General features: G+C 37.4%; 1 protein-coding gene across 18 annotated transcripts in view; it reads left to right on the plus strand.

The window, feature by feature from the left end:
• The first annotated feature begins 3179 nt into the window (after positions 1-3179).
• Positions 3180-27990, plus strand: part of ATP11B (ATPase phospholipid transporting 11B (putative)) — a 135853-nt gene continuing 111042 nt past the window's right edge. For 15 of the 18 annotated variants that reach the window (XR_012430889.1, XR_012430891.1, XR_012430890.1 and 12 more), the window contains exon 1: positions 3180-3462. Coding sequence is in view for 8 of the 18 variants with exons in the window: in XM_065540249.2 (XP_065396321.1) it covers positions 3436-3462 (27 nt within the window). In the remaining 10 variants the exon portion in view is untranslated. Of the gene's footprint in view, positions 3463-3527; positions 4063-14292; positions 14416-27990 lie in introns of those variants that run through there. The other 3 variants (XM_065540251.2, XM_045386580.3, XM_074031466.1) reach the window with 3 other exon arrangements.

The following is a 27990-nucleotide window of genomic DNA, read 5'->3' on the forward strand; positions in this document are numbered from 1 at the left end:
TGGATTGTTATTTAACTGATTTCCCTCTGCAACTTCTTTTTCCACCTAGATTTTAAACTATCCAGAGAAAAGAGGCTCACCTTAAAAGTTGCCTTTGTGTCTCCTCCTAGTTTTAGGCAGTTGTTACGCATACATTTGATGCTTAATACACGTAAGAAATAAGTGTGGATTGAATAAATTACCACTGGCTCCAAGCATGTTTTTTTTTCCCCTTTCCTTTATAGCTGATGCCTGCCTTCTTAAGTCCTTAAGTTCTGTATTTACCCATCTCAGTGTTTTTCAAACCTTTCTAACCATAACCAATAGGAAGAAATTGCTTTTATATTGTGACCTGATGTACATGTATATGAAAAATTCACAAAACGTGTAAGGACTTACTCTGTGCCATGTATTCTGATGTTTTCTATTTTTTAAAATACAGATCATGATACACTAAATTGATTTCACCACCAAGGGGTTATAATTACAGTATTGTTGGGACTCAGAAATCAATATCCCAAATATAGTGTTTTGACATGCTGAACTGAAGAAGCCGTAAAATCTCTCTGGCCTCCCCTCTTTGCCCCCACCACCTCTCCCAAAGCACATGATGAAGCTGAAGTTCCTTTATCTGCCCAAGATCTAGACCCATCAAAAGGAACAATTGTTTTTCCTTCCCCTTCCTGTAAGACCAAGAATGTAACCACACCTAATAGACCCTTTGACAAAATAACATACAAGTTAATTAATCTCTGTTCCCTGATCCATTCATCTTCCCTAGTAACTTCCTCAACAGAATTCCTCTTCTCCCCACTCCCATAACCTGTTTTGCCAGGATGGTATATAAGCTTGCCAACCACATTGGGGGTGGGCAATCACTTTATGATTCTCCGCATGTGCATACTGTGTGCACACTAAATAAATTTATATGCCTTTTCTCTAATTAATCTGCCTTTTGCAAGTTGATTTTTCGGCAAATCTTCAGAGGGCCAAGGGGGAAAGCTTTCCCTTGACCTCTACGGTAGAAAAACGCTCTCCTATGCGCCTTATATTAACATGAGGTGTATAGTACTGCTCTTAAAAAAAATGCTTAAAATGGCCAGGCGCGGTGGGCTCATGTCTACAATCCCAGCACTTTGGGAGGCCATGGCGAGTGGATCACGAGGTCAAGAGATCAAGACCATCCTGGCCAACATGCTGAAACTCCGTCTCTACTAAAAATACAAAAATTAGCTGGTTGTGGTGGCATGCGCCTGTAGTCCCGGCTACTCGGCTACTCAGGAGGCTGAGGTAGGAGAATCGATTGAATCTGGGAGGCAGAAGTTGCAGTGAGCCGAGATCAGGCCACTCCACTCCAGCCTGCCAACAGAGTGAGACTATGTCTCAGAAAAAAAAAAAAAAAGGCTTAAAATACTACTTGGGCTGTTCATTCTGTTCCTGACAGTTTGAGCTTCAATTTGATCTTTACATAGTTACCTTGAGATTCCTTCTTACCATATTCCACCAGAGCACTAGGGATCAACCCCTTCCTTCCCCCAATTTCTTCCTTTTGAAATTTGGGGCACAATTAAATAATGATACACAAAGTGTTCTCCAGATTGCTATTTCTTATGTTATCTTGAAATTTTAGAGGCATATAAATAAAAATTTCCAGGCCTCATTTGTAATCAAACTATTTGCAGATGAATAAAGTAGGCATGACCATATTTTTATTTCTAGACATAGCTTAAGAGCATGAGCACTATTGCCTGACAATCCAGAATCTGAATCCTGGCTTTGCCAAATTAGTGTGAGCCTCCCTTTCTGCATCTATACAAAATGGGAATAATACCTACTTCAAGGGATTGATTGGAGTTAAATTACAGCATACAAGGAAAGAACTTGATACAGGACCTGAGTGCTCCATGAATGGACACTGTGCTCCATGAATGGTAGTAAGGTTTTGTCACTAAATATATCTCAAACTTCCTTTTAGGGTCATAAAGTAGGGTTTAGTCGTAAGAATAAAAGATGACTTTTCAAGTATCTAGCTTTTTTTTTTTGAAGTTAGATGATTTATAATATAAAATTCCATGCTGGTTTTATAGATCATAAATATCCCCAAAGAAAGATTCTATTTGTGGTGCTGGATAAGCATTATATAATAAGAAAGGTCTACTGAAACTAGAAGATTGAGGATACACATGCAACGACCTGCCTAGTCATGCTAATCTCATTTAGATTTGTTCTTAATTTTTTTTTTAACCACAAACGTCTGTCGGTGAAGTGTGCTTTAATTCAGCAAAAATACAGCATTCAATACATATACATAACACAATATGTATACCGGGCTGCTTTTAAACAACGCCAAACCTTTAAGTCAAAGCCTTGTTCCAGTTGCTTGTATATTCCTTATGAGCTTGTCATCCACACACTTTTTTAACCCAGGTCAAGTTACTTCTACGGGTGTTTTTGATTGCAGAAATTTGGCAGTTAACAGTGAACAACTACCTTTTTATACAAATTATCTTCCCCTGAACCTGTCCAATTTAGCACACGACAAGACAGAATATCTCATCCATTCTCCTAGAAACACGGGCCCAGGCTGTACCAGGCTCAGGGGAGTTGCAATGCTTTCCAATCACTTAATGGGTGTGATCACGATTTCCCTAGCCCCGTCTCAGCCGTTTGCTAAACAAGAGGCCTGACTTGTGTTGAGACAAAAGCTCTGACAACTTGATGGAACCCAAACTGGGCCCTCTGGGGATTAACTTTCAGTCACATAAGCTCAGGACTGTGCGTGTGCTTGTCGGGAGACTGGTGGACCAAGAAGCCAGACAGCCCAAAACAGACCTGCAACAGGAGGTAGACACCGAGGAATCAGCCCCAAGCGGCAGACTCCGGAGACGGCCAGACCCACAGACACGACTTAATCCCACTCTCAGAACGGGGAGGAGGGTGGCGGTGGACAGAAAGAGCGTCCGAGAACCCGGCACCTTTCCACGCTCCCTTCTTCCCGGACCCACAACACAGTCTCCCACCCCCACTCGGAACCACGGCGGAGCTCGCCAGGCCCCCCTCAGTCTGCCCATCCCCTTTCGTCACGTCCGGGGGCGGGCCGGGGCGCCGGGGGCGGTCCCGGGTGGAGTCGGGGGGCTGGGCGGGGCGGGACGGGGCGGGGCGGGGGTGGGGTTGCGGGGGTGCTTCGGGTGACAACGGTCAATAATGAAGGTGGCTGCGGCGCGGCGGCAGGCTCAGCTGCGCCGGGCGGGGGCGGCGCCGGGGCCGCGCCTGTAGGACTCAGGGCCGACGCCGCGGGATGGGGACGCGGCGCGGGGAGTGAGGCAGTGGCGGCGGCGGCGGTAAGCGGAACTTCGGCCCGAGGGGCTCGCCCGCTCCCGCCTCTGTCTTGTCCGCCTCCACCTGCAGCCCCGCGGCCCCCGCGCCCCGCGGGACCGGGACGGCGACGACGGGGGAATGTGGCGCTGGATCCGGCAGCAGCTGGTAGGTGCTCCCGTCCCTCCACTTCCGTTCGTCCGCCCCTGCGCGGCCTCTCGGCCCGGGGTGGCGGGGAAAGGCCGGCGGCGCCGAGCCGGGAGGCCAGGGCGCGGGCGCCCGGCTAGGCCGCAGCGGGGACGGGCGCGGGGCCCAGAGCCGGAGAAGCCCCGTGCGGCCCCCGCGCTCGTCTCGCCTCCAAGCCCGAGCCCCCGAGGCTGGCGCTTCTCCGTTACTTCCTCCCCCTTGCCGCTCCGGGGCGGCTGTGACCAGAGGAGGGAGTCCCGAGCGGAGTGGCGGTGCCCTCTGAGGAAACAGGGCGAGGGAGCTGAGCGAGAGTAGGTCTTGGGGAGATGAGAGAGGCGTGCGCTTCCTGCCTCGAACAATTTGGGACGTGTTTGGGTGAAGGGGAATCGAAGAACCTGTCTTCTGCCTCCTCTCGTCACGGACTTCTGGAAGCGTGTCACGATTCACAGCTGTGTTGATTCCCGAGGAGGAGGCTGTCGTAGGTAGTCTAACCCCCTCAGCGAGAGACGTTTCTCCCCAGGACCTGGAAAGGGGAAAGACTTCCAGCTCCTGGTCTAGCTTCGGAAACGACACGTATGATAGGTATGAACAATACGTACTGTCGTTTCCTTCCTACCTCGTCCTCACCCCACCCCGAGTGAAACTTTTCGAATGTGAACCTTACTTTTTTCCCGTTCTCCTCAAGGCAGTTTGAGCGAGACAGGTTTGGAAGGAACAGTTAACTCTCCAGTATTACTGGAACATCTGGACACCACCAACAAAAGATCTTAGAAAAGGGTGATTTGAGGCCTGTAAGAAGTGCCACCTTTCCCAGAATCAATTCAAAGAGAAAAATCTTTTCTGCCTCCTGGCAGCTACAGCGCAGAAAGTACAGCACTAAGGCAGCTGTGACAATTAGGACAGAAATTGCCCCTGGCTGAAGAAGCCTAACCTTATCTGTGTGATGAGGCCGGTTACTATTTAATTTCTAAATCGCATTAACTTAATGCTTCTACAAGTTAGTGTTTTCATTTACTAATTCTAAAGGCAGTGGTACAATTTAGTGAAACAAACTATTTTTGTGGGACGAAAGCATTGATACCTCTTTTCCCCTTCTGCTCTAGAAAAGCATTTTAACGTTAAGACCAAGAAGTGTGGGGTTTCAGAGCCAGCCTTCTGTTACTTCGTTTTGCAGTGGGCATCATTCTCAAAAAAAAAAGATTTATAAATAAGAACTGACTCCCACTCCCTCCTACAAATGTTGGCTCTCTATTTTTAGCATTGTAAATTCAGATATCCCAGATATATGCTTTATTAGGAAACCAAGCTAATGATGTCGTTATAATACCATCTTGTAATACTTTGGATTTGTTGCCGTAAGCTGTAGCACAGTAATTTTACTCAGGAAGTTAATTATTGCAGGTTTGATCTTATGCTTTTGATTTGCCAAAGCTTCGTGTATAGAGGGCTGATTTACCTCCTGGTGTTTTTGTGTGGTAGGAAGATCATTTTAAAGTGGTTCTCTTGAAGCTTTTTTTAAATATATTGAGACATCCTTTCGCACTGTTAGATATTTTTTAGCCAGAATAAAATCCTGGTTGTATAACCACGCTCATCTTCAAGACAGAAAATCTGGTAATGTTTTTTAAAATGGCTTCAAATGAACACAGCTGAAAGGAAGGGCGGGAAGTTGTGTGTGGTTATTTTACAAGGCAGCCGTCTTACAGGGATGGTTAACGAGTTGAACAAGTTGCTGTGCATAAAAAAATGCTATCTCTGACATTTAGTTGCTCACCTCACTGGTTTTAAGTTATCAGATCCTCTACTGGGCCAGCGTAGGACTTTGTGTCTCTGGTTAAGTTTGTATGGTCACGTAAAGTAAACATCAAGGACACTGGATACAGAGTAAGGAAAGTATATTTTACTATCCCAGTCATAAACAGCTATTCTAGTTATTGCACCAGAAATTATTTAACCCAGGTGAAAGCTAGTTTAGATTATACTTCCATTGGCTTAATGGATTGAATCACCATGACTTTCAGCAATGGGTTTATTTTAAAATTCAGATAAATAGGACAAATTTGGGGAAATTGACAAGCAAATCCTAAGGACAGGTTGGAGTTATAAGCATATTTAATTCATTATATGAATCTCGATTTTCAACTAATGTTGTCTCAAAAAAGTTGTCCTTTTATTACAGAAACAACACCTATGCTCTAGTAATTTCTTTTTAATTAAAAAAAAGTGTGACTCCTTATGATGACAAAGTGTTTTCACTACTTGAGAAGATGGAAAAAACCAGAGGGTTGACAGGAGCTTGATCTTTTCTATTGGGAAAGTAGACTGAAAATGAAAAGATTGGAATATGCTTTTCTTTTTTGTTTTTGTTTTTTGGCACACAATGTTAAAGTTATTTTACACTAAGAAAATTCTCTTATGGTGTCTTTGTGGTACAGTTAGTATTATTCAAAGTGTACTCATTTTCAATAGCATATTTGGTGTGTTAACTCATTAGAGATGACAATACCTTGATTGTAATTATGGAAATGCCATTAGCTACTCACTGTATTCTAATATTTAGACCTGTACGGTAGCCATTAGGCCCAAGTGGCCATTAAAATTAAAATTTGAACCACATGTGGCTATTAAAATTAAAATTAGAATTCATGTGTCTATTGGCTGCCATTGGCTACTATATTGGACTGTTAATATTTTTATTATCACAGAAAATTCTAGTGGACAGCACCAATTTAGGCTTTTAAATGAAAGTCTGTGTCAGTACACATTTGAATGTAATAAAGCACTTGCTGTGTGCTGGTATTAAAATATGCTGAATACTGGGGGTACAAATGTTGGTCAGGGTCACACTCTACATGAGTAGACATTGGGTACATGTTGCTGAACAAATAATAGATGAGGAAAGAAAGAGTGAATCTAGTGTTCTTTCTGTGTTTGGAAACAAAAGTGACAAAATTTAAGATTGGCTAGCCCAGAAAACAGTTAGAAAATAAGTAATTACACAAAACCAATATTACTAGGATAACTGTTTCTTAAATTGTTCCACAAATGTAAACCTTTTAGATTGTATTGGTGATGGTGGTAGGAGGCTGCTAAGATTGTCTTCTGATTAACTGAGAAAAATGAGAAGGTCTTAGTCTGAACTCACTCAACTTTCTGTTCTTTCTCACACTCACCAAACTTGCTTATATTGGTACTTAATTCTTCCCTTCTTTCCCACAATCACAAGGAAGATGCAACCCTCTTTTCCAAGATAACAATTCCACTTAAGCTCTTGATCCTTTTCTTTCATACTGCTGTCCGTACTCCATCAGTTATCGTTAGTATGTTTCTTTTCTTTCTCTTTCTCTTTCTCTTTCTCTTTCTCTTTTCTCTTGTGAACATGGTCAGGCCTCTCTCTGCTACTTTTTCCTATACCTGTAACTGCCAAATTATTTTTAATTTTCTGAAAAACAGATCTATTCTATAAAACTATGCTGGCTGATATATTTGAAATGTGGCTGGTTTGAGTAGAGTTATTCTTACATATAAAATACACATTGGATTTCAAAAACAGTATTAAAAAATGTGAAACCTGGCTGGGCACGATGGCTCATGCCTGTAATCTCAGCACTTTGGGAGGCCGAGACAGGCGGATCACCTGAAGTCAGGAGTTCAAGACCAGCCTGGCCAACATGGTGAAACCCCGTCTCTACTAAAAATCCAAAAATTTGCCTGGCATGGTGGTGGGCACCTGTAATCCCAGGTACTCAGGAGGCTGAAGCAGGAGAATCTCTTGAACCTGGGAGGCAAAGGTTGCAGTAAGCCAAGATCACTCCACTAGACTCCAGCCTGGGTGACAGAGGGAGATTCTGTCTCAAAAAAAAAAAGAACTCTCATATTTTTATTAGTTACATGTTGAAATACTATAATTCTTTGGATATATAGGTAAAGTAAAATAAATTTTTAGAATTTTATGTGTTTCTTTTTACTTTTTTTTAAGTGGTTAGAAATTTTAAAGTTACCTACGTGACTTGCATCTGTGACTCATGTTCTGTTTCTATTCGTGCTGCTATATAACATTAAAAGTGAATTTCTGTATCCTGGTAAGCATAGTGAGATCCCATCTCTAGGAAAGAAAAAAAATTAGCTGGGCATTGTGGTACTGACCTGTAGTCTCAGCTACTTGGAAGGGTGAGGTGGGAAGATACTTGAGCCAAGGAGTTTGAGGCTGCAGTGAGCCATGATCGTGCCACTGCACTCTAGCCTGGGTGACAGAGTGAGACCCTGTCTGAAAAGAATAGTGAGCTCCTGTTGTTACAGAACGCATTACAGAAGTCTAGATATCTCACTTACTAGACTAGACTAGGATAAGAACCATATCTTACTTGTGTTTATATTCCTTACACTCAAGACAGCAGTTGGCCCATTGTAGGTAAATGTTAGTTGAATGAATGAGTGAGTATCAAATCTAATTCAGCATCAGTTTGAAAATACCTGCTTTCTTTGCCTCTTTTCCAAGGAATGAATGAAGGAATTGAAAAAGGAAGCACTGGCCTATGGTGGTATTTTTTTTGTGGTTAAGTCTTAACCTCAATAATTAATGTTTAAGAACCTAGATCTGTGAATATGTGCTGCTTTATCTCAATTTTCAGACATACATTCTTAGATACCCATTTTTGCATTTGGTTAGGAAGAGGATAGAGCATTAGAGGAATCTCAGGTATTCCCAGCAACACTGAAGTAGGGACCTTGCTCCAGATCCTCTAAAGAGCCTTATGATTACCATTATTGTCATTAAATGTTTTCTAGACCTGTGCTATTCAACATAGTATCCACATATGGCTGTCAAAATGTAGGCACTTGAAATGTGTCTACTCTGAATTGAGATGTGTGTGAATGAAATACACAATGGATCTTGAAGACTTAGTTTGGAAAAAGGATGTAAAATATCTCATTCATTTTCTGATTGATTACATGTTGAAATTATATTGGGTTATATAAATACACATATATTGGGTTAAATATTAAATGTTACTTGTTTATTTTTACCTTTTTTATTTTTACTTGTTTATTTTAAGAAAATTAACATATGTGGCTTAGGTCATATTTCTGTTCGACAGCATTGTTTTAGATTATGGTAACAATATATAATGCCTGGCATAGGCAGATTCAAGAAAGTTTTTGATTCTAAGGACTTTCTGATTTTACCCAGGCTTTTTTTCTGTGAGTTTTCTGTTGGCTGCTGTGGGGTTCTAGATTTAGCCATGCTGTTGATTCTTCATTTTGTTCCTACAGTTATCTGAGTGATCATTCTAAGCAAGAGAATATTCATGATTAGCTTAGTTTTTGCTAGAAATGTGCATTTTTTTTTGTTTATTCTTAAAAGGAAGTAAACGTGTATTTTTTTAAAATATCAAAATGAAACTCAAGATTTGAGTTTATAAACATGGTTGAAAGATTTTATTCTCAGGTATTCTTTATTTTGCTTTTCTTCCTGGAGTTTCTCTGTTATAAAATTTAGTATAAGAAAAACATTCTGGGCCAGGTGTGGTGGCTCAAACCTGTAACTTCAACACTTTGGGAGACACACCGGAGGATTGTTTTGGGCCAGGAGTTTAAGGCCAGACTGGGCAACATAGTGAGACCCTGTGTCTGCAAAAATTAAAAATTAGCTGGGCATGGTGGTGCCTGCCTTTAGTCCCAGCTACTTGGGAGACTGAGGCAGGAGTATCGCTTGAACACAGGAGTTCAAGGGGGCACTGAGCTATGATTGTGCCATTGCATTCCAGCCTGGATGACAGAGTGAGACTGTGTCTCTAAAAAATAAAAAAAGAAAGAAACAAAAACATTCTTAATTGGATATTTATATGGGAAATACTAGGAGACTTATTTTTAACAAGTTAGAAAATATATATGTAATTTTTTTTTTAAATAAGGCCTCACTTTGTCTCCCAGGCTGGAGTGCAGTGGTGTGATCATAGCTCACTGCAACCCCAAACTCATGGGCTCAAGTGATCCTCCTCCTCAGCCTCCTGAGTAGCCAGGACTTCAGGCATTTGCCGCCACACCCAGCTAATTTAAAAAAAAAAAAAATTTGTAGAGATGGGGTCTCACTATGTTGCCCAAGCTGGTCTCAAACTCTTGGCCTCAAGCAGTCCTCCTGTCTCAGCCTCCCAAAGTGCTGAGGTTACAGGTGTGAGCCACTGTGCCCAGACAATGTTTGTATTTAATTCTTTTGCATGTGTAGTTATAATGCATTTAGTAAACATTCACCTGTATTGGGAGTGACATGCATTGAATTTCTATTACTTCTTAGCACTTGGGAATGGCTCTGAGGGAACTGTTTGACTCTTGGGTGTGCGTAGGAGAAAACTAGAACACTAAAATTTTTTTGCTGACTGGCTCACTTAAAATTGTACAGTTTTTAATTTTCTTATTTTCTTATCCTATATATGGTATTGGCAAATACTTTTGAATTTTTTTTTTTTTTTTTTTTTTTGAGACAGTCTTGCTTTGTCGCCCAGGCTGGAGTGCAGTGGCGCAATCTTGGCTCACTGCAACCTCCACCCCCCAAGATTCAGGCGATTCTCCTGCCTCAGCCTCCTGAGTAGCTGGGATTATAGGCACATCCCACCACATCCAGCTGATTTTTTGTATTTTTAGTAGAGATGGGGTTTTGCCACGTTGACCAGGCCAGTCTCGAACCCCGGACCTCAGGTGATCCACCCACTTTGGCCTCCCAGAGTGCTGGGATTACAGGTGTGAGCCATCCCACCAGGCCTTCCTTTGGAATTTTTAGGATGTAGTCTGACCTCCTTAACATTAAGTTATAGCTTATGCAGATAATCATACTTGTTTCTCTTTAAAACTATTAGAGTATCCAAAATTTAGATGAAATATCAAATTAAGGATATTAATTAGTTAAGCTGTGTCTGTCTCCACATTTTAATTGGAAGTGGAGTGCCCCTCAGGAAAGGAGGAAGAATAGGATGATATGCATAGGTATCAACCATTCATTCATTCCCCTACATTTTGGAAAAGTTAGGAACAGAAACAGAGGTTGTATATATGTAGCTTATTCTTACCGTGTGAAGCCGGTAGAGCTGGTACAGGTTATTTTTATTCTTTCTTTAAGCATTATATTACGGAAAATTTGAATCACATACAAAAGTAGAGAAAATGGTATAATGAGCCCCTTTATGGTATAAAGTTGGGCAAATGGCATAATTTATCCTTTACCCAACTTTTATAATTATCGGCACATGACCAAACTTGTTTTATCTATTCCCCCCACCCACTATCCTCACTCCCTTTAGTTATTTTGAAGCAAATCCCAGACATTATATAATTTTACCCATAAATATTTTTGTATTTATCTCCAAAATTGCTTCTTCCTTTCTTTCCATTCTCAAATTCTTATTTTTATAAGTGTAGAAATTTTATGTCAGTTACATCAGTGATTATTAATATAAGCTCATGTAAAACTCTCCCCTTGATTTAATTCAGTTATATTGATAACAAAAGGTATATGCATAATATGTATTGCTAATAAATTTGTTAAGAATCTGTCAAATTCTAAGCAGAATATGTAGTTAGTCAGCTGCTCTTTTTCTGTGGATACATCTGTGGGGAGAAGAAATCACAGAAATACATGAATCCAAAAATGCTTTGCTTTAAAACATAATGTTGTGCACCATAAATATACAAAATTTCTGTCAATTTTTTTAAAAAATGCATTTTAAAAGGTGTTTTACTTATAACATGAATGCATTTAAGTGTTTGGGGAGCAAATCATATCTCCCTTTTTGTTGTTGCTAAAAGTGATATATCCAGAACCATTTCTCTCTTTTCTCTGCCACCACCCTCCACTAGCTTTCTCTTACCTAAATCATTGCAAAAGCTTCCTAGTTCATCTCATTGTTTCTCCCTTTCTGTCTTTGCAGTCTGTTTTCAGTATACCTACCAGAGTGATCTTGTTGAACAGGTTAGATCATATGATTCCTCTGCCTAAGATTTTCCAATTGCTTCCTCTTTTGTTCAGAGTAAAAGCCAAAGTCTCTGCTTGGTTCAGAGTAAAAGCCAAAGTCTCTGCTTGATCTGTATCCCCACCCCTACACTTCTTCCAATTCATTTCTCATCCTCATTCACTCTTCTCTCCCTCTTTGTTCACACTAGCCTATTGCATCCCAGGCATACTTCAGTTTTAGGATGTTTGTCCTGACTGTTACTACCTCTACCTGGAATGTTCTTCCTACAGACATCTGCTGGCTCCTTTGCTCCTTTCAAGTCTTTATTCAAATATTGCCTTATTCATGAGTGAACCTTTTTCCAGCCATTCAGTATAATGTTCTGACCCTCTCCAATATTTCCCCGTTGCCTTTCCTTGCTTGATTTCTCAGAAGTTAACACTGTTTAACCTACTCTAAAACTTACTTGTCTCGTTTATCTCAGGAAAGAAGGGATTTTGTCTGCTTTGGTTTTGTTCTCCATTTAACAAAAGCTATTTTTCAACTCTGCATCCCCTTTAGGTGATACCATTTCTTTCTCATGCCATGAATTCACTCATTTTCTATAAGTGAATTGATTTTCTGTGATAGCGTGTTTGTTGCTAGGTTTTGGAACTACCAAAATGAAGTAATCCTGCCCCAGCCAATCTTCTGGGGGGTTCTTCTTTTCTAATGTGTATTGGGATTGTTGCCAATTTTTTCCTGTTACAAAAAGTGTTACAATGACTATTATTGCTTGTTTATTAATTTATTTATTTTTAAGTGAAATACTAGAAGTGGAGTTGCTGGGTCATGGGTTATGTACATTATGACTGTTACTAAATATTGCCAAAGTATTTTCTAAAACAGAGTTCTCCTTTCCCTACATCTTGCTCAACACTTTGTTCTGTCAGACTTGAAAAAATGTACCAGTCTGATGGGTGTGAAACAGTGTCTCATTTTGTTCTAATTTGCATTTTCTTGATTGCTAGTGAGATGCAGGTATCCTCAATTTCATTCATATGAATAGATTGCCCATTTTCCATTGGGTAGTTTGGCCTTTCCTTATTCTTGCTATAGCCTGGATGCTAATTTTTTGTTATATGTGTTGTAAATATCTTCTAGTCTGTCCCTTGTATTTAATTTTGTTTATGGTATCTTTTTTATACAGAAATTTTAAATTTATTTGTAGGTAAATTTATTAGGCATATGATTTCTGCTTTTTATGACATATTTGACAATTCCTTTCTTATACTAGGATCATAAAGCTGTTTTTCTAGCATAATCTTCAAATTGTTTTAAAATTTACTTTTTCAACATTTAGATCTTTAAAGATACCTGGAATCAATTTTTGTGCATGGAATAAGGTAGGGAATTTGTTTTCTCCCATATAGAAAGTTGTGTCAATGCTGTTTATTGAATGAGGCATCCTTCCTCCACAAGTCTGTGTTGTTTGCCTTCTCTATCATAAATGACACATTTAAGACACATACCAGCATTCTCTTTCACATACTCTGTCATATACCAGCATTCTCTTTCATATACCTTGGTCTCATTCTAGATTCTGTATTCCGTTTCATTCATTTGTTGGTACACAAATAATGCTCTGTCTTAATTATAGTATTTTAATGATAAGTCTTGGTATTTGGCAGGCAGAACCCCCACCTTCTTTTTTTTTTTCTTCTTTTTAGAATTATATTGACCTTTATTCTTCCATACGCCACTTACAGTGTTTGTCTAACTCCATGGAAAATCATTCTAGATTTTGATTAGCTTTCACCGAAGTTAAGTTTCTTCATATTTTTCCCTTTGATGATTATAAGCTATGGATTGTATTTTCATTTTTATTTATTTTTCTAGTTATGCCTATAGTCATTGAGCATCTCTATACATCTACAAATAACATAGGAATTTAGATTTTTTAACTCCAGTGTTCTTTCTCATCTTCCGCATTACAATTGCATAGTAGTTTAGTTCTATTTTTTTCTCTTTTACCAGCTTTATTGAGCTACAACTCACATACCATACAATTTACCCATTTAAAGTATATGATTCAATTTTTTTCTAGTGTATTCATAGGTTAGTATAACCATCACCATACTCTAATTTTAGAACATTTTTTCTTCCCAAAAAAAGCTACATACTCATTAACTCTCATTCCCCATGTTCCCAAACTTCAAGCCCCCAGCCTAAATCAACCACTTTCTGTTTCTAGATTTGCCTACTCTAAACATTTTATATAAATGTCATCATAACAATATGTGGTATTTTGTAACAGTGTTCTTTCACCTAGCATAATGTTTTCAAGATTCTTCTATGTTGTAGCATGTATCACTACTTCATTTCTTTTTATTGCCAAATAATACTCAATTTTATGGATATACTGTATTTTTTTATTCATCCATCAATTCATGGACGTTTGGGTTGTTTCTGCCTTTTGGGTATTATCACCATTCATCTGTAAGTTGTTATGTAGATGTGTATTTTCATCTGGGCTTATACCTAAAGAGTAGACTTTTATTGGGTTGTATAGTAACTCTGTTTTTAACTTTGTGAGGAATTGCCAAAGTGCTTTTCAAACTATCTGGACCATTTTACATTCCCACTAGCAATGTATGAGGGTTCCAATGTCTTCATATCCTTGCCAACACTTACTTTTGTCTGTCTTTTTGATTATAGTCATCCTAGTGGGTATGAATAGTATCTTACTGTGATTTTGGTTTGTGCTTCCCTAATGACTAATGATGTCCAGTTTTTTTTATATATACCTGTTGGCCATTTGTATAGTATTTTTGGAGAAATGCCTATTCAGATATTTTGCTTTTTTTTTCTCTTTTTTTCTTTTGAGACGGAGTTTCACTCTTGTTGCCCATGCTGGAATGCAATGGTGCGATCTCGGCTCATGGCAACCTCCGCCTCCCAGATTCAAGTGATTCTCCTGCCTCAGCCTCCTGAGTAGCTGGGATTACAGGTGCGTACCACCAGGCCCAGCTAATTTTTTTTTTCTTTTTGTATTTTTAGTAGGGATGGGGTTTCTCCATGTTGGTCAGACTGGTCTTGAACTCCTAACCTCAGGTGATACGCCTGCCTCGGCCTCCCAAAGTGCTGGGATTACAGGTGTGAGCCACCGCGCCTGGCCGCTTATTTTTAATTGGGTTATTTCTTGTGTTTTTTAAAAAATTCTTGAGTTGTAAGACTTCTTTATATATTCCAGATATAAGACCTTTATGAGATATGTGATTTGCAAATATTTTCTCCCATAATGTGGGTTGTAGTCCTTCTTTTTAAACTCGTTTTTTAACATTAATTTTTAATTAATATGGTAATTTTGATTTAGCACAAGGATTTAGTGGTATCTTTTACTCATTATTGTTTCTTGCATACCACCTCTTTCTTCTGGATTTAATTTTATTCTTGCTGAAATAACTTCTTTAGTCGTTTTTAAGCAAGGGTTCATGAGTGGTAATGTTTTTATTTCATAGTCACTATGGAATGCGAATTTAGCTAGATACAGAATTCTAGATTAATAGTTACTTTAGCTCTATATATTGGAGATACTGCTTACTTTCTGACATGTATAATTGCTGGTATGAAATATGCTTTTAATCTAATTGTCATTGCTTTGTTGGTAATATTTTTCACATTATTTTTAAGATTATCTCTTTGTCCTTGATATTTTGTAATTTTACTATGATAGATCCATTATGTTTTTTCATATTATTTTTCCTGCTCTGCATTTGCATGTGCTTTCAATCTGAAGTCTATACAGTTCAGAAAAATTTTTAGCCATTTTTTCTTTAAAATATTATTTCTCAGCCTTTAGTTTTCTCATTCTGGAACTCTTGCTTGACATATGTTGAAGCCTCTTAATTTGTCCTCTATGGCTCTTTTCTTCTTCTCGGCTCATTTTCTATCTGCTGTTTTCAGCGGAAATTTTGTATTTCTAGCTTCAAGTCCACCAGTTCTCTTGGTTTTTACTGAAGAGTTTATCCTCTCTTCTGAATTTTTACTTAAGTGACAATTTCTCATTTTCAGCATCTATTATTGGACCTTGTTCATTTCTGTCTGCTTTTTCTGCATATGTGCCTGACTTGTTTCATAATTTTTCATTAAAAATATTATTCCATTATTCCTTTGGAGATCTTAAACATACTTATTTTAAAGGTACCCAGCTTTTTCCAGCCTTCTTTCAAAGGTGGAAGCAAGCCTGGACCCAAGCACAATACTACTAATTGAACCTGACTCTAGAACCCTGGTGCAAAGGGAATACTGCTGATTCTTACCCGGCTATTCTTATCCTACAGGAGTTGAACTTCAGACTGCTTATTTCCACACTGAGAGTCCCAGAGGCTCAGCCCCTGATGACAGAAATGATTATCTTATGTTAAGCTTGGCTAAGTATTAATTAAAAAAAAATAAATAAAAAGACTATCTGTCTTTGCTTTTGTGAAGTAAAGGGAACAGTTCAAAATGTAGACCTTCCCAAAGCCAATAGCCAATTAATGCCACAGCCAGTACTTGAACCTAGAGAGTTTTTCCAGGGAGTTTAGTAGTTTGGAATAGAATTAGCTGTAGTGGGAAGAATGAAATAGCAGTAGCTTCCACCGTTATCTCTTAAATCTGCCTGAAAGTGAGATAAGAGTACAGAATGCATTAGGGGAAGGAATGTCTAGCAGTGGTATTCTGGAGATGGTGGTGACAAGTTAGTAGAGGAAAAAGAAAAAGAATAATCAAGAGTTTCTGTAGTCCAGCCATGGCCATTCTCAATGTGAAATATATTTTATTAGTTAGGCCTGGCTTATATCTTAATGTATGTCTCCTCTTACAAATGTTGTATAGTGTAAATGGCAATGTGTACATTGATTTTAAATAGCGTGGCAAATTATTTTTTAGAGTTTTTGAAAGTTTTTAATTCCTTGGGAGCTCAAAAATTATTTTGATGTTTGAGAAATTTGTGACCTTGAAATAGAAATTAGAAATGCAGCAAAGAGATAAAGTGGTTGCCCATTTTTAATAATAGCTTTTATCATATCCATAAGGAAATTATGCCATACTTTTAAATCTATTAAGATTATATTTTATAATATTCTGTAGGAAAATAAGTGAGTCATGTATAATTTAATGCTATTTTAGTCAAAACTGTACTCATTCTACATGATATTTTACTTTTTGTGCTTATTAAAAGGGCTTTTAAAAAAAATGAATTCTATTCAGGGGAGGGGCGTGGTTTTCTCATTTTGGTATTTCCATAGTTCCAAGCATATTACCTTGCTCATGGTATTTATAAATTGAATTATAAGATGAAATACTAAGTGGCTTGATACTTCAGAATGATCAAACATTTTAACTTAAATTTGGTACAGAGCCTAGCAGAGTAGCAAACACATTTTTCTTTATAAGTGTTACACATTGGTATTGTAAGATTTTGCTTTGAAGAGTCTTCTGAAATGAGTGTAATGGGCAGGTAAAGCTTGAGCACAATATAGTAAGTTCAAATCTTAATCATGTTACCTCGAAAATTGTTTCTTCACTGTATCACCTCCTGAACTACAAGAGGAATGTAGATATTCTTGCTTATCTTAGCCCTACACTGTGCTCTTTAATGTATAGTAAGTTCAGAAACAGTGAGAATGAGCCTGATTGTTTACTGTGGAGAGACTGTAAAGTAGTTCTGTACTCTTGTGTTTTCCTATTGAACTTCCAAAGTGTTGTAAAGGAATTGGTTTCTAACTTGGATATGTAGGAGATCCTCATACTTTGTGGATCCAAATCTTTATGCAAAGTTAAAAGGAATTGATGCAGTGCTAACCTGCCCATGTTGATCAACATTTTTTTTCCAGCATGTATTTGTAGTATTTTTTTAAAAAGAGGGAAAAGCTGAAGTATCTTAGGAATTTAATATGAGAAAGGGAAAGTCAAAATTTCTAAAGAATACTTTTAACAGTTTTTTTTAGTTGGTAGTCTCCCAGGCCATGGGTTTCATAATGATGATGTTTCATGTAGATTGAGATAAAGCTCTCAGTGGTCTATGGCAAAAAGAGAAAAATGAGGTCAGTGTAATCTGTTTGTTTGCATAAATTTATAGATGTGCTTGTTTTTGAGTAATTTTTTTAACATTTTAAATATAAACTTTATTTTAGAATGGTTTTTGGTTAACAAAAACGTTGCAAATATAGTAGAGAGGATTCCTGTACCCTCTTCTCCCACCCAGTTTCTCTTACTGTTAACATCTTATATTACTATGCTGTGTTTGTTATACCAATATTGACGTGTTATTTTACTCCATACTTTATTTGAATTTTATTAGTTTTTTTCCTAATTTCCCTTTTCTGGTTTAGTTTCTCAGACTTTTTAAAGTCTTAGATTGTTTCCTTTGCTTTCTTTTTTCTTAATATTTTTGGTTGGAAAAATAAAAAGTTGGCAACCCTATGCCAGTTTCCTAATTAAAAAAGGTTTACCGATTTGTAAAATCCAGAACTGTTCCCTCCTATAGGAGATTAAAAAAATAGAAATCCAAAACTCTGAGAACCAGTGCCTTTGGTTGTTAGAAGTCAGTGTGATAACCATTAACAATTAAAGACTCTCTAAGTTTCCTAATTACATTTTATTTATATTCTGTTTTATCTATTTTAATTATTTTATTTTATTTTATTTTATTGAGATGGAGTTTTGCTCTGTCGCCCAGGCGGGAGTGCAATGGTGCCATCTCTGCTTACTGCAACCTCTGCCTCCTGGGTTCAAGTGATTCTCCTGCCTCAGCCTCCCAAGTAACTGGGACTACAGGCACGCCACCACACCTGGCTAATTTTTGTATTTTTAGTAGAGACAGGGTTATGCCATGTTCGCCAGGCCATTCTTGAACTCCTGGCCTCAAGTGATCTGCCTGCCTCGGCTTCCCAAAGTGCTGGGATTATAGGTGTGAGCCACCACGCCCTGCCCACTCTGTACACTAATAGGCAATTCTGTACACATCCTTTGCTTGAACTGTCACCATTTTGCTTGCTGGGTTCCAGTATCAAGTCCAGCCCTCTTTTCTAAGCTCTAAACAAGTATATCCAGTTGCTTACCAGATTGTTAGATATCCATGCTAGTTGTCTCACATTTGAAACAGAAAACAATTCTGATTTGATCTTAAGTATTTGAGATGAAATAGCTTAAGGCATAAATCACTAAGATTTCATCAATTCCATATGGGCAGGGACTAAGTCATGTGTTTCTTTCATCATCATTAGTCCTTAGCACACTACAAAGCACATAGTAAGTATTCAGTAAGTATTCTTTGATTGGTTTCTAAAGTACATTTAAAAAAAATTGAATACAGGAAGATATTAGAAGGCAAGAATTGCAGATCAGCAGTAGAATTTTCATAGTTATTATACAGGGTAAATGAGCTGCTTTTGAAATAACTGAAAATAAGCTAAAATTCTTTTGTTTTCTAAAAATACATTTTCAGCCAGTCACGGTGGCTCACGCACTTTGGGAAGCCGAGGCAGGCAGATCACTTGAGATCAGGAGTTCAAGACCAGCCTGGCCAACATGGTGAAACCCCGTCTCTATTAAAAATATAAAAGATAGCTGGGCATCGTGGTGGGTGCCTGTAATCCCAGCTACTCAGGAGGCTGAGACAGGAGAATTGCTTGAACCCAGGAGGCGGAGGTTGCAGTGAGCCGAGATGGCGCCACTACACTCCAGCCTGAGCGATGGAACAAGACTCCACCTCAAAATAAATAAATAAATAAATAAATAAATAAATAAATTTTTCAGAATTATGTTAGTGTGATCCAGTGATGCTAAATAATCATTTCTCTACTTAAAGTTTAATTTTCATGGCATTAGTTTAGGATTTACTGAGTCTTTTTTTTACTTTTTTTCCTGTGTAGGCATGCTTTACTTTCTTTTGAAGCATGTTTCCCAGGTTCTTGATAACACATTTCTGACATATAAAATTAATTAGACAATTGTGTATCTTCCTCTCACCCTACTTTTTTCTACCTTTGTTTCTATTCTTATCTAAATAAATAGGATTCCCCTAGCATCTTTATTCTTTGACCTCAGTATGTTTTTTGTGCTGTTACTGTTGAGAATATTTTTACCTATACTTTAATCCTATTTTTAAATCTGTAGTTGGAAATATTTGTTGTACAGTAGTTTCCTGGTGTGAATACTGTCTGTACTGCTCATGTGAGATAAGCAGCACCTTCTAACTTAAGAGATAGTGAATACTTGTGGTGTAACTTACATTTTAGCATCCAAGTACATAGTTGATTCTCAACACTGTCAGACATATTTCCCCTGTTCCTATCAAATATTTTATAAATATTTCTTCCTTTTTTAATCCTGAAATAAAATTTAAATAACTTGCTTATACAAGTAATTTTTTTTAAATCCACATTACCAACCTAATTGTCATATGAAGGAAAAATAAATGAATACATTTATATTAAATAAAATCTATTTCAGTATGTAAACAATCATGACTACACTAGACATAATGAATAATCAGATGCTGAAGTCATTGTGAATGCTGTGGCTCTAAAATATACTGCTAAAAATATATTGTTATGGTGACTCATAACATTTTCACTGGTGATGTGATTTTCTGAAACAGTAAACACTACTTCATAAAAGTTCTGTCAAAAAGTATAATCTTTCTTCAATTTACCTGGTAATTGCATTCCTGGGAAATTCATAAATCCATATAAAATTGTTTTGTTTATGTTTAAATAGAAGGTTTGGATTATTTCAAAGGGATTTTTGCAAACATGGCATCTGGAAATTGTGATGCTTGTAGGACAGTTCTTCATTGGCAAGACTCTGCAATCCATTGTAGAATGTCTTAATACTTTTGCCTCATCCACCCAGTAACTAAATGCCACTAGCACCCCCCAGTCATTGTGAAAATCAATACCAACCTTATTTCTGAAAAGTTCCGTAGAAGTCCACCTTCCTTCCTTTGGCTCATACCCCAAAAAGGAGTTTTGACTTTGAGGCATACACCTTTTAACTATAATAGAACTAGTACATACAGTTTGATATATGAGAATAGGGAAACACACTTAAGCAACCAATCAGAAAATGATAGGTGGATTGAAGAGCTTGTAGAACACTAAGTGTATATGATTATTTGGGAACATTACTTCAGTGATATTATTATTTTGGTTGGTTTGTCCAATTTAAATTCTTTATATTACATTGTAAGTATCTGATAACAGGAACAGCATATACTTTCATTATATGTAAGAGCATTATGTATTTTGAGAAACATTAAAAATGTTTATAATTATGAGAAGATGAAAAGTAGGACAACTAGATTGTGGTGAGACTGGTACAAGGTAGTTGGTTTTTGTTGTTGCTGCTGCTATTTATTTAGTAATGGTTTCTTGGTCTAGGCATTACTGAAAACAGGTTTCCAGCATGTAAAATTAATAGCAAAATTACATATCTTCCATTCACCTTTTTTCTACTTTTTTAAACTTTTTTTTGTGTTAATTCTTGTCTAAATAACCAAATAGGATTCACTCAGGACATCTTTTTTTTACTTCAATGTATTTTTTAATGTTGTTTAGAATTTGGTGGTGTACGTTTGTGACTGGTATGTTTTTTAAATAGTAAACTTTGAAGATATTGTGAAAAAGATATGTTTATTCATTGACTGCGTCTCCAGCCTCTTTGCAGAGCTGTAGCCAGCTATTGCTGATATACCAAGGAGGATTTAGAAAGCCATTTTCATGGCCATTTTTGTTTGTGATTATTGGGGGAGAAGGAGGAAGCTCAGAAGTGTTTTAGATATGAGTGAAAATGTATTTTTACCCATTTATCTTCAATCTGGATACTGCAGCTATAAAATTTACTAGTTTCACTCCTTATCCAGACAATGGTTAACTGGATAGGCAAATTAAAGAACTCAAATTTAGTGTTCTTGGTTATAGAAACCTTAGATTCTCCCTTACTGAAACCTGTGATCTTTACATTTGATCTAAACTAAAACAACCTTACACATTTATTTTTATCATAAATACCCCCTATGTTTCCATGCATGGAAACTACCAGTACAGCATATAAGGGATATTTACTATCATGGTTGAATTATGGCCAAATAGGACTTGCCTGATGCAGAAAATCCATAGTGAAGTCCCAAATGGATGAAGTTGATTTTTAAAAATTATGTGAAATATACATAATATAAAATTTACCATTTTAACCATTTGTAAGTATACAGTTCTGTGGCATTCAGTGTATTCACATTGTTATATAATCATTACCACCATCCATCTCTTGAACTTTTTTATCTTCCCAACCTGAAACTCTGTACTCATAAACTTGCTATTCTCTTCCTTACTCAACCCATGACAACCACTTTCTGCTTCTGTCTTATGAATTTAACTACTCTTATTCCTTATATAAGAGGAATCATATGATATTTGTCATTTTGTGACTGGCTTATTTCACTTAGCATAATGTCCTTCAGGTTGATCCATATTGCAGCATGTGCCAACATTTTCTTCCTTTTGAATGCTGTATAATATTTCATTGCTTCCACCTTTTGACTTTTGTGAATAATGCTGCTACGGACATGGGTGTAGAAATATTCTTTGAGCTCCTTCTTTCACTTCTCTGAAGTAGAATTGCTGGATCTTATGTTAATTCTGTTTTTAATTTTTTGAGAAACTGCCATACCATTTTCCACGGTAGCTTCACCATTTTAGATTCCCCCCAGCAATGCACAAGGGTCCCAGTTTCTCCATATTTTTGCCAATAGTTTTTTTCTGTTTTGTGGGGTTTTTTGGTTTTTTTGTTTTGATTTGTCTTTGTAATTACTATCTTAATGGATGTGAAGTGTTATATCCTTGTGGTTTTGATTTGTATTCCCCTAATGGAAGTTGATTTCTTTGACATTCAGGAATGGATCCCCACCAACTGTAAAACTGTAATAAATAGCTTTGAGAAGAATAAGACATTTCTAGGAACACCAGAATAAAAAGTTTCCTGCTAGCCCTTCTTATACTAGTAATGGTATATTTCACTCTACAGTATCACTTTTACGTTTTTTTTTTTTTGAGTTTTGCTCTTGTCACCCAGGCTGGAGTGCAGTGGTGCAATCTTGGCTCACTTGCTACCTCCGCCTCCCAGGTTTAAGCAATTCTCCTGCCTCAGCCTTGCAAGTAGCTGGGATTACAGGCATGCACCACCACACCCGGCTGATTTTTTGTGTTTTTAGTAAAGATGGGGTTTTACCATGTTGGACAGGCTGGTCTCGAACTCCTGACCTCAGGTGATTTTTCCACCTCAGCCTCCCAAAGTGCTGAGATTACAGGCGTGAGCCACCGTGCCCGGCCTTTAGTGATGTTTTAAAACCAAACTTAGAATGTGAAAACTAGAGAATTTAATCCATTGAGTAAATATTCTTTAAAGAATTAATTTGTGTCAGACATCTGACACAATCTGAGCACAGTGGCTCACACCCGTAATCCCAGCACTTTGGGAGGTTGAGGAAGGAGGATTGCTTGATCCCAGGAGGTTGGGACCAGTCTGGGCAACACAGTGAGACCCATATTTACAAAAAATTTAAAAAGTTAGCTGGGCATGGTGGTGTGTATCTGTAGTCCCAGCTAGTCAGAAGGCTGAAATGAGAAGGATCGCTTGAGCCTGGGAAGTCGAGGCTGCAGTGAGCCGTGAATACTCCACTAGCACTTCAGCCTGGGTGACAGAGCAAGACCTGATCTCAAAAGAATCTTACAGTCTAGAGGGGGAGATAGTTACAGAGATAAGTAATTACAATTGAGTGTGATGAAATGAAATCTATACTGGGACTGTATAAAAGGTTTGGTGAGAGTAGTACATAACACATGCCTGCCTTTGTCTCTGGGGAATGAGGGGCATCAGCTAAAGCTCCATTGAGAAGGAAACTCTTAAGCTGAAAAATGAAGGATGAGTAGGCTTTTGCTGGAGCCAACGTTGGAATAGGAAATCAAGTTTGGGAAGTAATGTTATAACAAAGAAATGAGCAACCTTTAGTAAAACTTTGGCAAATGATTTGAGAGTTTTTGAGTTATCTTTCGTTAAGATTACACTAGATTTTATATCCTACAACTTGAAAAATCCAGTCCCAACTCACCCCTGCACTAAGCGGGAGCTCTTGGAAGACCAGACTGGTCTGATAGATGGCAAACTAACTTAAATCCTGAAGTGAAAGTTATGTAATACAAAGCAAAAAGCTAAGATAAATTACAACTGTTTACATTGTGGGTGTTTTAAGCTTTTCTCTGTCACCTTACTCTGGTCTGTTAACTGTGTCACATTATCTTGCCCTAATGGTACCTTTATATAGGTATATGTTACTGAATAGGTATGTTTTATTGAAAGTTTATGTCTAGGAAACAGTAATTCACAATTAACTTTGTAGGTTTCAGTAAAAGACGTTAAATAATTCCTCCCCAGAAGCATTGGTATTTTTTTTCCCTAGGCATTTTCATGTGCCTGTATACTTTGAAACATATAGCCAACAAAAATCACTTTCTGTCATGCATGCGATCTAAATAAAATTCTGTTCGTTTGTTTTAATAACCTAATGGTATTACAGTTTTGACCCTGAAACTGCTTTTTGTTTTTGTTGTTTTGAGGTATTTTGTTTGTTTTGATGCTTTTTCTTTCTGTCATAGAGCAAATAGATCATATGTAGGAATGCTAGAAAGCGCTGTGAACTCTAAGGATGATGTTTTCTTAGTTATATTAAAGAAGTATGACTAATTAAATTATTCATAACTGTAGTTTTAGTCTCTTCTTAGCTCTTTTATTTGTAATGCTTACAAAATCTTTGGGATTTTAAGATAATGAAGAGGCTAATATACTTGGCCTACAATTGAAAATGTTGAGATTCATTCCTAAGTATTGTTTTATGCCAGAGACCTCCTCCTAAAATTCATATAGCTGTTTGCTGGTTTGATTTCTCCAGGTCTCATTCAGTTTGGTTACAAGAGGAGTCTCGTTCAAATCAATCCTGTCTTCTGTATTAACAGTTCTTCCCCTATCCGCCATCATGAGACTTTTCCCCTTTTAAATATTCCCCACAATTTTTTTTTTTTTAGTACCTATGGCTTTAACCTATGCTCACAAATCCAGTAAGAAAAAAAAGGGATTTTGAATTTCATAATTTTTAAGACTATAATAGCTTTCATAGTTTAAATTTGTGTGCCTACAATACCTAAACTCTACTTTTTAGTAGACATTAACATTAAACCATGGTAGTTGGAATAGCATTAATCTATCTCAGTTCCTTTGCCTGGGACAAGATAAAATCAGAGAAGAAAGGAGCAGGCAAGCATCAAGGGGTTGAGGGTGTGAATGAGTAACCTAGGATAACAAGAGAAAATGTATTATGTGCCAAAGGTTTCTGAACCTTGGCATGTAGCCTTGACCTAGTGATTAGGGAGTTCAAATTATATTTCCTCTCCAGTGTCATAGAATTGCTGACAATGCTTACTAGAAATAGTGTGAAAATATGCTTGAACTTCGTACTAAACATGTAGTTACACAGATAATTTTGTTAATAGCTTGTTTTGATTCCTGTTAAAGAAGATAAAGGTATCACTGAAACATAAAGATTCTCTTGAGGTAGTTTTAAATGTAGAATTTCAAGCTAGAGAACTAATTACAAAGCACGATTTTAAGTTAAGTACTTTTAAGCTTCTTTTCATCATGCACAGCTCATGAAACCTATGTACACGCTTATCAGAAAAATGCACATATATGCAAATTTACACACAATTTAAGGGATTCAGAGACCTGAAGCCCATTTATCGATCCTGCTCTAAATCACTTTCTTCATTTTTGGATAGTTTTGTTCTTTTATTTTTATTTAGGTTGTGGCTAGTTTAATTTGTTGCAGCAAAGTTGATATTAAATATTAATAAACTGAAGTTATAGGTTTAATTTCCGTAAGGGACATTTGGCCATATTTATACAATAGACACATATATTAAATTTAACTGTTTTGCGTATGAAAGAAAATAACACACGTACATCCCCACAAATGCATGCCATTGACTATAATATGATTAGATGAGATTATGTGAATTAATGAAAAACCTCAGAATGCATAAGTAGATACTGTATCATCATTGGAAATACAGAAAAGTTTGTCATTCTCCTTTTAGATTTGTCATCTTATTTTTAATTGGAATATAGAAATGCTCTATAGGATTTTTAAAATTTGGTTTAATGTATAATATATATATATTTTTTTTGGTTTTTTTTTTGAGACAGAGTCTTGCTCTGTTGCCAGCCTGGAGCGCAGTGGCACAATATCGGCTCACTGCAACCTCCACCTCCCGGGTTGAAGCGATTCCCCTGCCTCAGCCTCCCAAATAGCTGGGACTACAGGCACCCACCACCACACCCAGCTAATTTTTAAATTTTTAGTAGAGATGGGTTTTCACCATGTTGGCCAGGACGGTCTCACTCTCCTGATCTCGTGATCCGCCCGTCTCGGCGCCCCAAAGTGCTGGGATTACAGGCGTGAGCCACCGCGCCCAGCCAGGGGGAACATTTTAATATATCCCTTTGAAATAATTATAGAACCTTCAGGAGTTCCAGAATTTTAGTATGTGGTCATTGGTTCTTATCCATCCAGTAGAGATAAATGGGAAATGATGAGCATTTGCTTCATGTAAATTATGTGCATTTATATGTTAATAGAAATTCTAGTCATAACTGAGGTATTGCTGTAGTTATCTTGCTGTTACTTTGGGTCCTTTGGTTTTTGTTTCTTAACTTTAGATGTACATAAATTCCAGTCTTGGTGAGAATTTAGCAAAAAATTAAAATTTTCTTTAAGTGGTTCTCAGTCTCAGTTTTCTTGACATCTTAAAGATTTATGTATTGTTTGAGGCCCTGAAATTTACTTTCTTTTTTAAAAAAAATCCCAGAAGCTATAAATCAGTGTTTAAATTAGTGTTAAAGAGAAGTAATAACATGTTAGTAACATTTTACCTGTTTTAATAGGCTCTTAAACAGGTGTCCATCTGAATCTGTTGAGTTGAGCTGAAAGCAGAGTGATGCTGGAGAGAAAGATGGCAGAAAGCATATGAAGAGGCAGGAGCTAGTGTATGGGGGGAGATGTTAACATGTTTACAAAGCAGATGCTGAATAAATATGCCTCCCTGCAGTCTAATGCTCCAGATACCTGTTTATAGGTAAACTCCCTGTGAACCTCTTTTGAGAAATACAGTCCTAGACTAAAGGAGTAGCCTTGAAACTATTTGTTCATTCGTTTGTTCACTTATTCATTTATTTGCCAAATTGTGAAAAATTTTAAAGACACTTTATGAGGAAAATAAATATTTCTGCCACCATATTTTTTCATTGAAGAGACCTATTTTGAAATCAGACACATAATGCCATTTTCACATCTACAAAGTGTGTTCATCACTATTGCAAAGTGTTGCAAAAGCAGGGTAGAAAAATCTTAGGACTTTAAATAGTCTGAACAGATAAACATGTTTGTTATGATGCATACAAATGCATTTGTACAGTCCTGTACTAGCTGTTTCTGAGATCACAGAATAAAAGTTTAAAACCAAGAATAATAACAGTTGAATACCATACATAACACTTAATATTCCAATGAACTAAGCAAAATATCCCTCTAGCTTACGTGGGATCTCCCACTGTCTGTGTATGTCTGTGCTTAATGGAAATGTTACAGGGATGCTAAGCATTGAATGGCAGCCAGAGTACTTTCTTAGTAGGTTACTAAATTAGAGCCTTTACTAATATCTAAAAATGGATTATCGTAGCTTATGAATACCAAGTTTTATAGCCCATGACCACTATTAAAAAAAAAAAAAAAAAAGAAACCTAAGGAATTTTGAATCATTTGCCTGTTAGAACCAAAGAAAGAAAGTCTTTCATTTGTATATTGCTTTCAGCCTATCAGTGGGTTCCCAGGATCTGCCAGAAGAGTCTGGTTTTTTTTTTTTCCTCTAATTTTTCAAACCCCTAGACAGTATGTCGAATGGTAAAGTTGTCTTGAAGATTCACTTGCAACTGTGGAAGATAGTACAGTCCTCTGAGGATAAAGTTTCAGTATTCTTGTCACCCGTGGAATCTTTTCTACTGGAGATGATTACTAATATGCCTTGACAGATGGTCTTCTAAATTTGAGGTCAGGATATGAGTTCCTGAAGGCCAGGAATTACAGTGTATTCATATCTATATTTCAGTAAGTCAATTGATACTATAATTGCACCAATAAGTAATTGTGTGGAATGAGTCTGGGCAAGATCCTACCTAACGTACTGTAAGTCATCTGGGAACAAAGCTCCTTGCAACCAAGTCAGTCTGGTGATGGGAAAAGTGAAATAAATATAAACCTTTGCCATCAGATGTGGTAGGTGTTTACTGGGCTGTAGCTACACAGGACTTCCACATCACTTGAGTAGAAATCCATCCACAGAAATGAAAGGGAAGGAATGTAGTAGGGATAGAAAACTTGTCCTCAAATACTTCTATAGGTCTTCCATGAGATTTTTTTTTTCAATATAGGAGT

The sequence above is a fragment of the Macaca fascicularis genome, chromosome 2 (genome assembly GCF_037993035.2).
Source record: "Macaca fascicularis isolate 582-1 chromosome 2, T2T-MFA8v1.1".
In the NCBI taxonomy this organism is placed as follows: domain Eukaryota; kingdom Metazoa; phylum Chordata; class Mammalia; order Primates; family Cercopithecidae; genus Macaca; species Macaca fascicularis.